Source organism: Impatiens glandulifera, chromosome 5, assembly GCF_907164915.1.
Source record: "Impatiens glandulifera chromosome 5, dImpGla2.1, whole genome shotgun sequence".
Taxonomy (NCBI): domain Eukaryota; kingdom Viridiplantae; phylum Streptophyta; class Magnoliopsida; order Ericales; family Balsaminaceae; genus Impatiens; species Impatiens glandulifera.
Window position 1 is genome coordinate 48,124,757 of NC_061866.1, and position 13,779 is coordinate 48,138,535.

Consider the following 13,779-nt stretch of genomic DNA (forward strand, 5'->3'; position numbering starts at 1 on the left):
GGTTTTTTGAGGCGAACTTGGTGTTGCATGGCTATATTATGCAGTTCCCTTGGAAAGAAATATCGATTTTCCCAGTTCAATGGCATTCTCTATGTATGGGTTTGTTTGCTTCTATCATTGCACCATTTGGAGGATTCTTTGCTAGTGGATTCAAGAGGGCTTTTAAGATCAAGGTGCATTTAGTTTTGATTTCCTTTGTTCTTTATTAACAAGCTTATAGCTCAACTCACTTGTATGTGTTGCAGGACTTTGGAGGTAGCATTCCAGGACATGGTGGGTTTACTGACAGGATGGATTGTCAGGTCAGCCATTGAAAGTGTATTATCCTTTTGAGTTCTATTAGGGCAAAATCTGAATTTTATGATTGTATGTGCAGATGGTTATGGCAATCTTTGCATTTATTTATCATCAATCGTTCATTGTCTCTCAAAACTATACTGTAGAGATGGCTTTGGATCAGGTAAGTTTGAAATTGACTAAATTTCAACTTGTGATTATCATAGGAAACATATGAAAACCTTTTCTGGTGTGTTTTTTCTTCTTGTATAGATAGTGAAGAATCTTACCTATGAGGAACAAAAAGCACTATACATGAAGCTTGGACAAATATTCCGAGAAGGATATGGGATGTAGTCTTTGGTTCATCCCCTTTTGTTCGTCTTAGAAATGTAATTGCCATGTATATCAAATGACCCAAGTATTCAATAGTTACACAAAAAAAGTAGGCACTTACTCTGTTTTATAAATAATAATGTATGATTATGTAAGATCTTATAGAATATGTCCCATTGTAAACATTTTATTGAACTAGATCAAAGGTAGAACCGTTTTTTTTTTCGAGATTTAGATGAAACAAATGAGCCCGAAATGTATATTGTTCCAAATTCCACAATGGATGTACACATTTGAAAGAAGGCAACATCAAAATATCTCTTTAAGTAAGATTCGACTAAATTTCATTCTTCCATTTCAGCCTATGATTTTCTACTAGTAAGAATGCGTGTGAGAAAGAAAGTATGTCGTAGTAAAGATGAACATGAGATAAATTTAAGAATTCCTTGGCATTCCTACTGTAGGTTACAGTAGTGGAACACTGGAACCGGTTGTTTAGACCACCAGCTCATTATTCTCCATAACACCAAGCAAATAGACTCAAAATCGCACTACAATAAACAAACACTAAGGGTTTCTTACATGGCAGAGGGTCTTATCGAACAAAAAACTGATTTTGTTTTGTTATATCATCGTCATTCCTTAGCTTTACTCATCATCCTCCGGAACATTTGTCACACCAACTTCAGCTGGCCGTAAAACTCGTTCATGCAACATATATCCAACCTTCAGAAAGAAAACAAATATATCAATTTTCCACTCACAATTAGAGACAGAAGAGATGCAGTAATAATTTGTTTTCATCTTACCTTCAGAACAACTGCAACAGTCCCAGGAGGCTTAGAAGCATCAGGCACTTGGAAAACTGCATTATGTCTGTTAGGATCAAAAGGCTCATTTGTCGGGTCAAATCTTTCCACTCCCGACTTTTTAAACACCTGAATGAACCAAAAAAAATTCAGAAAATGGATAACTACTGACAATTGCATATGCTAGATTGACAACTACCTCTGCAAGCTGTTTCTCAGTCATTTCAACACCTTCCAGTAATGTTTTCAAAAGGGGGACAGCTCCAGAACTGTCGCTGGATGTATCGATTTTGGAGAAACTGTCTTTTACAACTGAAGACGCCCTACTCAAGTTGTCCGCAACATCCAGTAAGCCTTTCGCAAAATTCTGCATAAGATATTACAAGATTACTGGTTTGTACGTACATATTATCAAATAAAACCAAGTGAAGTGGAGGACCTGTATGGCGAACTTCTTCACATTTTCTGCTTCCCGTCTTGTCCGCTCCTTGACATTCTCCATTTCAGCATAAGAACGAAGAACTTTATCTTTCATGTTCTCAATCTCTTTCTGTTTCACCTTTAGAAGTTCTTCCTTCTCTGTAACAAGCTTCACCATATCCTCCATTGTTAGCTCCTGATCAGAGTCTGAATCTGAAAAAAAATGGATGCAGTTCAATCAGTATCTCTATAAACAACACTTTGTATGATAGTGTACAGACTAATGATTCAAACCCTGATCAGTATCTTGACCTTCTTGAAGCTTAGAAGCTTCAGTTTGATCAGAAACTTTAGCATCCTCGTTTGCTTTTGCAGCTACATTCTCCTTCTCATTATGTTGGGGTGATGCGGTTGATGAAAATCCAAATTGTTGAAAGGAAAGGAAAGACTGACGAATTGCAGATATCTGCCATGGAACAACCTGGATAGACCAGAAAGGTAGTTGATTTCTAAAACCCCAAAAAACTAAAACAGCACAAAACGATTAGATATTTTCCGGGTTTTCACCCACTATAACCCCGTAATGATACCATCACAAAAATTAGTAAAATTTTGCATAGAACCCTTAAACCCTAGCAAACCCTATACATACAATATCAAATGGAAGAGACTATATATATATATATATATATATATATATATATATATACATATATATATACCTTGTTTTGAGTGTGAATATGATTGGTCGGTGCAGAAAAGAGGTATCTTTGTTGGGTGTGGCGGCGGACGGCGTGGAAGGAAGGGTAGGTCCTGGAGAGTCTTGAAGCAACTCTGGATAGCGACATCTGAAGGAGATATTAGGGCAGATGAAGGAGTTTATCTGATCTGATCGGAGAGAGAAAGAGAGGTCTGAGGTCTGCCGGCGGCTCGACGACGCCTGTTTATGAAAAGTCACAAATAGAGAGACGGCACGGATGGGCTTTGCGACTTGAACAGGAAGACAAAACCCAGGGCATCCAATTTACCATATTACCCCCATGAATATATTTCTTTATATTTTTCATTCAAATTGCTTAATTTTTGTTTGATAAATTTATTAATTTATTTTGGTTATATTTAATTTAAATTAATGAACTTATTTGTAATGACAATTCAAAAATTAGAGTTAAGTTGGATTTAAATAATTGAAAATCAAATTTGAGGTAGAATTGAACCACTAAAGTTATCATACTCAATTAATATAAATATTATTATTTTTAAAAGGTTTTGGTATATAATATATATATATTAATTATTTAAAAAGTTTAGTTACGAAACTAACTTAAAAATAATAATCATCACACAAATAACAATAATAATATTAACAAGATTTTCTTGCGATATAAACAGAAATAAATATAAATAAAATAAATTTAATAAAAATAATAATTATTATTATTCAATATTTAATTTTTTTAATAAATCAGAATAATATATTAAAATAAAAAATATAACACTCTAATTTCACATTTTATTCACTTTCCTAAAATAACTTATTTTTCCACATATCTTATCACATATTTTTTCCGAATAAATCTCTCATCTCTTTTTTTAACTAATTAATATATATATATATATATAAAATGATGTTTAATTTTCAAAATGTTCGGATTGTCGAGAACTGTGGTTAATTTGGATATATATGTGAGAATAAATGAATATTTGGGTCGGATGGTGGGTTGTTCCGCCCATAAATTTAAAACGGTTAAAAATAAAATTAAAAATGACAAATCAAATATTTGATTAACCAAAGTGTGAAGTCAAAATGCTAAATATTAAAAAATATAAATCATATATTTGATAGACCAAAATGAAAGTGTAAGGTCACTAGATAAGAGGTTCAATAAATAAAAATATATGTAATGAGATATGTGAGAAGATGAGGTATTTAATTGAAGTGAATAAAATATGAAATGAAATATTCTATTTTTATTTTAATATATTTAAGAATTTTAAACATTAAATACATATTATTATATTAATTTTATTTATATTTTTAACTTATAAGGATTTTTCTATATTGAAAATTTTGATGTATATGTCATGATGTTTGGATGTCACGTTTCATCTCTCATCTTCATGATTTATATGTCCTTTTATTATATTTTTAATTTTTTATTCTTTTATGAGAAAAACATGCTATAACATATTATTTTGTAATAACTTTTCTCAATATCTTTTATGCCATCTAACAATCAAATAATGGGATAGTAAATTATCTTTTTCAAACTCAATTTATTAACATAATGGAGAATTTAAGCAGCACCAATCGAATGAGAATATAGTGAATTGAATAGTAATGATAAAATATTGTACATGATTTTGTATGCAATTATGTACATTTTATATTAGGGATAAATAATATTTATGTGATATCATATTCTTTAATTGTAATTAAGAATAACTAGAATGTTCATTGGATTTCAAGGATTAATCAAATAATTATAATTTTCATACAAAAAATTACTATATTTAATAATTTGAAAAAATATATTTTTGATTTAAAATTAATGATAAAAAAAACATATATTTAAAATTTTATTTAATAAATAATTGATTAAATAAATAATATAAAAAAATCAAATCACATAATTGAATAATTATAGTAAAACGGATAAAAATACAAATAAATTAAAACTATATTATTTTAATAGAGAATATAAATATGTCAAAATTTATAATACATAAATAAATATTTTCTCTCATTTTGATACATTTATAATATTAATTCTCTAATCTTCTAATTGACCATTTAAAATTAACATGCAAAAATGATTGACAAAAAAATATAATAAAATAGACATAAAATGTTAATCAAAATAAAATTTATATTATTCTATTATAAGTTAAGAATGTCACGTGTATTTGACCTAGTTTTTAATGTGTTTATTATTTTTCTAGTTAATTTATTTTATTAAGATTTTCAAATTATAAAATATATTTGACAAACTAATAGTAAAATAGACATCAAATGTTATATTAAAAGATGATGAGATGTACTTAATTTAGTAAGAATCATGTTCATGAGAATTTTTACCCAACCAAATATATAGATTATTTAAAAAAAATGATATTATAAATCACAATTCATTCGTTCTATCCTTTTAATTCAACTCTAGACCCCTCATAATTGTTGAATTCAATTTATAATTTTATATATGTATATATATATAATTATTATTAATGAATAACAAATAAAGATAAAATTAATAAAAAGAATTAATTATATAAATAATAGATGTTATATTAAAGGAGGATGAGATGTACTTAATTTAGTAAGAATCATGTTCATGAAAATTTTTACCCAACCAAATATATAGATTATTTAAAAAAATGACATTATAAATCACAATTCATTCGTTATATCCTTCTAATTCAACTCTAGACCCTCATAATTGTTGAATTCAATTTATAATTTTATATATGTATATATATTTAATTATTATTAATGAATAACAAATAAAAGATAAAATTAATAAAAAGAATTAATTATATAAATAATAGATGGATAGAGAACATATAAATTTTTTGTTTATTTTATTAAATACATTATAAATTTAATTATTTATATATTTAAATTATTATTTTTATATAATAATATAATAAATGTTAAAATCCATTAATATTTCATACTAATTAATTTAAAATATTTTAAGAATTATAATATAATAACTCAATAAAAATGATTACAATTATCTTATTTTAAAATTCTTTGATATTAAATAATTGATAACAGTATTACTTTTTGGCTATACTTACAAAGTTAGGTTTCTTAAAGTCACTCGACATTACCCACCTTATTCTAAAAGAGAATTATGTCTAACCGACTTGACATTATTGACCATCACCTACTCTTACTCGTCATTTTCGACCAACATCTATCATTACTTTGAACATTATGCAGTAAACAATTTATTATTACCGATCACATTACACACTCATTTTGGACATTTGATCCATTTCGAACCATCACCCTTCTAAAAATCCGACCATCTTTATAATATCCATCTAAAATCCTATAATATTCATCATCGTAACACTCACTTGTACCATCATCATTTTAATCTTTATGAACACTTTAACCACTGTATTATTTTTAATTATTGAATTTAATTTATAATTTTGTATATTTTTATATATTTTTTAATATAAACTCATAAAAGAAAGAAAAATAATAATAATAATTCTTTTTATTTAAATATATCACGAATTAATAAATAGGTTTTACAAAATTTATAAGAAAATAATACAAAGATTTAAAATTATATAAACTCAATGACGTCCATTAATCAAACTTTAAATTGAATTTAAATATAAATCATTATTAATTTAATTAGTTCCATTTATCAAACCTCGTATTAATTTTAAATATAAATCATATTAGCTTAGTTAGTTAAATTGTTGAGCTTATATAATACGATTTATTGAATTTAAAATATAAAATTTTATTAGCTTATTTAAAAGATTATATTTGTTTTTGTTATGTTACAAGTTTGAAACTTATATATATCATATTTAATTTAATTTTTTTATTTAATGGTCAACCCACTTATTTTTATTAGGTTAAAAGTTTGAAACTTATATATATTCTATTTAATTTTTTTTTTAATTTAATCGTTTCAAAATTTATGGTTGGGTGAAGTTATTATATAAATATATATTATGAATAGAATTAGGAGGGATAAATAATATGATTACTTTTAAATTTTATTATATATATATATTATTTATATATATATATATATTTATATATTAAATTAAATAATATGTAACATTATGTATATAAAATATTATATATGATATGATATAAAATAAAATAAAAAAGAGATTATTTAAAAGAGATAAAAAATTATATTAAGAAAAAAATATATTTATATAAAATAAAATAAAATAAAAATAATTCAATTAAGAAAAAAAATTATAATAAAATAAAAAATTAATTAATTAAGAAAAATAAAAATAAAATAGAAAGAAAATAAAAAATAAAAAATTAAGAAAATATTTAGGAGAGAAGCACCATTAAACATTCAATCCTTCAATTTTATGTTTTAGGCTTTATTATATATATTTAATTGTTATTTGTTAACCCTTATTTTATGTGATATAATATAATAAAACGCTAAAATAGGTAATTTTTAGAGATATATATTTCCTAAATATCTAAGATCCATGTGATACAATATTTTTATAATACGATATTTCCTATATAATGCGCCAAATTATAGGAATCCTAAATAAATATTATTTCCTAATTGTAATTAAGATTTACGTACGTAGCTAGCTAAATTTGAATATTCCTATATAATAGGTCTTCTAGAGAGCTAGGTTTTTGCACATACTCATACTTTTACTTTTGATTTATTGCTAAATTGTTCTTAGTTCGTTTTGATTTCAAATATAACCTGATTATTTAAGGTATGTTAAAACCCTAACTTATTCTGAATGTTTTGTTTTTGTGTTTGGAGATTGTTAAATTGATTTACAGCTTATTATATCTATTTATTTTTACAGATTTGAAGATGACAAACAAAATATTGCAAAGTGTAATAGGGTGCGACGATCTTCCAAAGGTCGAGGGCAAGTCAGATGCACATGCAAGATTCGAGTCACGTCTACTTTGGCCTGGTCGGCCTGGTCGTATAAATAAACGTCTTTTGGTCTGTAAAAGATGTAAACAAGTTGGCCACCAAATCTTTCATTGCAAGAAAATCTTCACTTTTAAGGATAAAACTCCTAATGATGCAGTTTTGGTTCGGCTGGAAAATTTGAAAATCAAATCAGAAGAAAGTTCAAATTCTGAAATTGAAGTTGCAAAGTCCAAATCCTCACAGAAGAAAATAGAGGAATCGGATGATGTCGATGAAAGTGTTACGAGGCTAAAGAGAATGAAAATAGAAGATTCAACAGAATGAATGACGACGATTGTGAGATTTCTGAGCCGAGTAAAAGTTGATCAATAGAAGAACTTATAGAATTATGTTGTTGGTTTCTTTTTTCCTTTTTCTTTTTAACTCAAAGTTGATTGTAGTATTTGATTTGAATCTCTATTTCATTCTAGATGATTAATGTTTGTTTTAGGGTTTAACTCAAACTTTAATGTAGTTAATATACTATTTGAATATAAACTCAATTTTAAGTAAACTTTTGGTTTTATTATCTTCTATAATGCAGAAACACAACCAATAAAAACACATAAAAATTGAAGTAAGTGAAAGAAATATGACTAGTTAATGAAAATGATCACTAAATTGCTAAAACACTAATAAAAGAATAGAATGGAATGAGAAGAAAAATACTAAATTGCTTACCTACTTACTTAATCATAAGGGTTTTTGAAATTTTTCAAAACATTTGGAATGTCATGACCCAACATCTCATCAACCGATTGTATCATTTTAGGTTTCAATTTTTCAAACTTGTCAAAGTTGTAACTGCTTAATATCTCCCTAAATTGCTCCACATTTGGAAAATCCCCACCAGGTACATGAAACTCCCTTTGTATCTGCGGGTGTCATCATTTGAAAACACGATAAAAGTAAACGTGATTTTCATTAAACTTAAGAGATAAACAAAATGCACAAACAAACCTTTCCAAATTCAACTTCTAAGTTATCGATCAATCTCTGTTGAGCTTTGGTTTTCCCCATCATTGATGGCATCTCCTTTTTCAGATGACTTATAATATAAGCGTGAATTTTTGCTGCTCTAGCTCGTTTAACAAACTCATTGATCTGAAAATTGGAAAATTGTAATTTTTATTGTTCGAAGTTGCAAACAGTAAGAAACTAAATATGTTTTCATGACTCACTCTACGGTCACATGCTTTCTTTGGTATGTCTCTCAAATCTTGCATAAGATCATCTTGTTCTTTTTCAAACAGCTCTTTCCCCATTGGACCTGAAGCTATCTCGTTTATAGGCCCGTCGTTAAATGAGCTGCCAAGGCAAAAGATTAAACTCAATTGAATAAGAAACATTCTCCTCACCTTTCTTTTGAATGCTAAACAACTAATATAACTCGAGCAATCATTAATTTAACACCTAAACATAATAGAAGGGCAGAAAATTAGGAATTTCTTAGCAAAACACCAACTTAAATGTTGATTTGTATAAAGATTGAATAAGAACTCTGGCTTTATGTGATTATGGAACATGAAACAATTCAGGGCAAAGCCCATACTTCTTTTCCTAGTTAAGAAAAGTAAGATAGGTGTTCAAGAACATACCCAATGTAAACGCGAGAAACCTCAGGAGTATTCAGAACTTTACCAAGTGACCACATTAATGCTCCATAAACCCTCATCAGCTACATAAAGATTACAAAAAATTATTGATATGCATAGGTGACTGTCTAAAAGTAGTTTATGTTGAACATCAATTTCTTACTTGTTGTGTGTCAACTTGATCAGCCTTGTTTAGAACAACCCTTATCTTGTCGTCATGACCTCGTAAAGATGCAATCACCCGTTTGAATTCATCGCTGATGTCAAGTTTGTGTGGATCAAAGAGAAGAAGAATGAGATCACACTTAGCCGCAAACCAAGATGTCACGCCAGTAAAATCATAACTCCTCATAGTACGTTGTTTTTCTCCCGATAAAACTCCAGGAGTATCAACAAAACTAACATGATCTAGTAGCTTCATATATATCATAATCCAAATCAGTTCAATAATGTAAATTAACTTTATTAAAGAATAGTTGTAAGTATTTCGTTACTAACCGGATGAGACATTTGAGAGCACTCAAATTTTGACAAGAAAGAAGTACCAAAAGTTGTCAGACCACTAAATGGCATGTTTGCTTGAACAGCTACAGTATTACCTGGTATGCTTCTTTCATCCGGTCCATTCTACATAAACACAGTTAATTTTAGAAAGTGGAGAGGGACAACAAAATAAGAAACAATCAAAACAAGGCTGTACTAGCTAAGGAACTCAAACTATTAATACTTACACCCATAAAAAGAAAGTAACTACTAACAGAATCAAAGACTTGTTTCTAGCTACATGTTCAGAAAAAAAAAAGTAATTCACCAAAACAAGAATAGTAATGCATGGAAGAAGTTGCAAATGTAAATAAAAGCTACATTAGATTGACTTTCATGCTTTTGCCTCTATTAATTAGCACATAAGACAGATTTTCATTGTTTTGTTATTGTACTTCACATTCAAGTCAATAAGTTACAATAAAGAAAGTAAATCCGATATAGTGTTCCTTAAAAGGAGACACATTTAAGGAATTGCTCTCTCGAAAATGAACAATTAATACATCACTATGTAAAGACATACCAAATAGAAAAACAAAGATTATAATTGTTTCAGTGGACACAAAGAAAAACAGAGCATTTACAATAATCACAAACTTCCCATAAAAAAATAAATGGATAAGAAGAACTAGCATCAGTGTTACTATTAAATAAAATCTGAGGACAGTGGAAAGTGAAAACCATAATACCATAACAACAACAAATCTGTCTGTTGTAGGCTCTGGTCCAATGTGAGCTCCTGTTGAGTATTAATAAAATAGATAAATTGTATTATTCACCATTACAAGTAAACTTGAGAGTAAGGAAGAACAAACTAAATTTGTGGGTCAGAAACTTTCCTGGATAACTACGTTTGAGTAAATGTTTAATGAAAGTTGTTTTTCCCGTGGAATATTGACCCAACAACATAACCATCGGTTTAGCATCAAAATCACTGCTGGTCTGCACAAAACAAAAGTCAAAAGAAGTGAAAATACAATAAATGCTATCACATTATACATTTTTACTTTATTACTCTCTCCACAAAAAGGTATAACTTAGGTAAATGCATAGATCACTCACCAACAAAGGTGAAACAAAATCATTGAACCGATATGTAACTTCTAGAGGCTTTAGCTTTTGCACATACAACTTCTTCAATCCATCAATAATCGATGTAACAGAGGCCAAGGACACCTGTGGAATATACAATTAGAAGGTGAAAGAAAACACTAGTCTTAGTCAACATATGCTAATATCACAAGAATGTGAGAAAATATCATATAAACATCTTATTCCATCACCAGATCAACAAATAAGGTTAAATGATTCTAAAAACTCATAACATGCCACCAATGGATTAACAGAAAACTAATAAATAACTAGAACAATTCCAAAAAATGTGCCTTTAGCATCCCCAGAAAAATGAATATGTTTGGGTATATAGCAGCGCTATTATCAAAATAACTTTTGGAACACGAGTACAATAACTGAAAGCATGACGAAACCAAGTAGTTTTAGAATGTGACACAATGCAGCATTCAATAAAACTTTATTCCTAGTTAAATATTCTTAAATTTCTTTGGAGATATAAAATGTAAAATGAATTAAATGGATTTGGACAGTCTTAGATTTCATTGTATAATACTAATTCAATGTCAATTAATGAACATGCACCTTCTTTGCAGATTTTGATGAAGTGAACCAAGTGGCTGACGAAGACTTCTGAAGCGGAGAACTACCTGCATCTCAAACAAATTACTCATCTCATAGAAAAATGAATCCTTTTCCTGCGCAAATAGAAATCTGTGTCTTACCGTTCATCCCAGGTTCACTTGTTTTATGTCCACGCCTTTTCTTCTGAGGATCGTCATCCATATATTAATGAAGAGAAAGAACTAGCAAAAAGTAAAACACGAGTACAAAGAGTATGCAATACTCACAGCTAATTGTCCATCCAAACCATCCATAAGTGGAGGGTTTATATTTTCAATGTTCTCTGCAAGAGGTGATATGTGGTTAGTTAGTTAGTTGCCTAAAAAACCATCCAATTTTCCACATAATATAGATAAAGAACACTGCTACCATTTAAAATATCAGCGGTTATATCATGTCCACCTTGACCCAAAGAAACTAGCTGCATTATTCAAGAAAAAGTCAGAACAATCATAAATTGAACTAAGGTAGACATGATCCCAATCCCACCAACAACAACCTGCATTGCTGTGACAAATTCTTTAAAACCAAGAAAACCCTGTCGTTTAGAATCTGCAATTGCCCAGACCTAAAGAAAGATTAAAGAATGAAGAAATTGGTCAAAAATGAATTAATTAAATAGTCCAATTAACAATGTTAAGACAAAGTTTTATAATCATTTTTAATAACTTGCTTTAATGGATGTGAAGTTCATGAGTTCAAACATAATTTAGAAGAGATGATACAGAATTCTGAGTTAAATCAAACTAAAATTCAGCAGAAGGTGTAATCAAAGAGCGAGAGAAAAAGGACCTGCTTGAGATGTTGGCGAGGGAGATTGGCCATACCGAAGAATTTGATTGCATCCGTACCGGTAATACGTCCATCAGAATCTGAAGTCCAAACAATTGATTAAAACATCATCATCATACAATTGAAGAAATGAATGAGGAAATGAGGAAAACCTGAATCGGCGAAAGAAAACCATTCCTGATAGATCTTGTCGTTCTCTTTAGAGCACCTGGTAATGGGTGCCGAATCGATCTCCATTTGTTAATCTCTGTGTAAAATCGGATCACAGTGTATTGAAGAAGAAGAAGAGGATTGAGCAGCTTTTGTGTAATTATTCCCACATCGCAATCAAATATGATCAGATAGATCAGCGGAATTTGTTGATAAGGAGAGAGTATTTAGTTAGGATTTTTGACTGACAGTTAATTTTTATTTAATATAAATATAATATATTTGTAATTTTATCCATTAAATTACATATAAAGAAAATAAAATAAATCTTTTCAAAATTGTTTAAAAGATTATCGACCAGTCTTTGTTTAACATGGTCTTTCCAATAAAACCGTGCTAATTTGGGAGATATTTTACTAGTTTATATAAAATAAGAGATATTTTTATAATAAATTATGAATGTTGAGAATATTGAATGAGTCTAATTAAAGTTGAAAGAATAACAAAAATTATATAGTGATGGAATATTCTTAAATTTATTTGGATGTAATTTTGTGTGTCCATTGTTTTTTTTGTTTTTTTAAATATCTTCATATTTACCATAGATCCTTTAAAGTTTGAGTAAGTCTTTTTGCAACAAGATTTAACAAGAATTACCGAGCAATAATAGATATATTCTACGACATGATCGGAAGAAAACGAGTCGACCTTAAGATACCATTGAAACATTCAACCATGTTTATTGTTAGTTAACTGTAACGATATCATTTATCATGACAGCAAGAACGGACCCAAAATTTAGGGTTGGGTGAACTTAACAAATAATTAGAAAATTCTGAATAAAACGAATGAATAAAGATAAGTTTTACTATTTTTTAATAATTAAATTATATTAAAATATTTTAAGAAATTAGCGGATATTGTCAAATTTGAACCGTAAAAATAATCTGGGTGGGTTGAACTCCTACATAGATTCGTCCCTGATCATGAGGCATAGTTCACATCTCTAATGATATATTTCGTAACCAATTTTCAGCATCGAAATTAAGCTCTTTAATTTGTTTCATCGTTGTTTCAACTTTCCTCACATGACTATTATTTCCTGTCAGCTAGTAGAACATCTTTCAAATGTGATTTGGGATAAACTGAACTAAAGTTAATGCGGACATGGTAGAGACAAAAGCAATGTATATGTGAATTTGTAAAGTCATTTTATTATTTCTTCGTTGCTTCAATGATTCTGACATGACGATATGAAATTATATACATTTCTTTTCAATTTCGACATGTAAATCTACGAAAGTAGCATAAGAATCGAGACAAGTTGGCGATTGTTTCTTCATTATCTAGAGTATAAGCAAATGAGTATTACTGGTTATTGAACTTTATATTATATCTTCTTTGCAATTAATAACTTCCCGTTATACTGATTCTTCAACACAACGAAAAAGTCATACTAAATTATGAATGAAAAAAATTTGTTACGAAAACAAC

At 28.5% G+C, this 13,779-nt stretch overlaps 2 protein-coding genes and 1 long non-coding RNA gene across 4 annotated transcripts; 1 reads left to right on the forward strand and 2 right to left on the reverse strand.

Moving 5' to 3' along the window:
• The first annotated feature begins 45 nt into the window (after positions 1 to 45).
• On the forward strand, positions 46 to 770 carry LOC124939826. The gene is made up of 2 exons (XR_007099423.1): positions 46 to 173; positions 246 to 770. It is a non-coding gene; the product is annotated as an uncharacterized LOC124939826 (long non-coding RNA).
• A 174-nt stretch (positions 771 to 944) lies between these two features.
• LOC124938516 (grpE protein homolog 2, mitochondrial-like) lies at positions 945 to 2,803 on the reverse strand. 2 transcript variants are annotated; one of them, XM_047478963.1, is made up of 6 exons: positions 2,564 to 2,803; positions 2,154 to 2,322; positions 1,861 to 2,054; positions 1,621 to 1,788; positions 1,422 to 1,550; positions 945 to 1,338 (listed from the first exon to the last, which is right to left on the reverse strand). In XM_047478963.1, the coding sequence occupies exons 1-6, from the start codon at positions 2,687 to 2,689 to the stop codon at positions 1,261 to 1,263; spliced, it is 864 nt and encodes a 287-aa protein (XP_047334919.1). In that variant the 5' UTR covers positions 2,690 to 2,803; the 3' UTR covers positions 945 to 1,260. The 2 variants fall into 2 exon arrangements, with proteins under 2 accessions (XP_047334919.1, XP_047334918.1); XM_047478962.1 differs by having other exon boundaries at positions 2,136 to 2,322.
• Positions 2,804 to 8,164: 5,361 nt separating this feature from the next.
• On the reverse strand, positions 8,165 to 12,464 carry LOC124938186 (EH domain-containing protein 1-like). The gene is made up of 16 exons (XM_047478578.1): positions 12,288 to 12,464; positions 12,136 to 12,215; positions 11,843 to 11,911; positions 11,713 to 11,764; positions 11,571 to 11,626; positions 11,445 to 11,487; positions 11,305 to 11,369; positions 10,711 to 10,824; positions 10,488 to 10,590; positions 10,338 to 10,387; positions 9,604 to 9,732; positions 9,269 to 9,520; positions 9,109 to 9,188; positions 8,692 to 8,818; positions 8,471 to 8,614; positions 8,165 to 8,385 (listed from the first exon to the last, which is right to left on the reverse strand). Exons 1-16 carry the CDS (start codon positions 12,370 to 12,372, stop codon positions 8,200 to 8,202), a joined length of 1,635 nt encoding a protein of 544 aa, XP_047334534.1. The 5' UTR covers positions 12,373 to 12,464; the 3' UTR covers positions 8,165 to 8,199.
• Between the last annotated feature and the right edge of the window lie 1,315 nt (positions 12,465 to 13,779).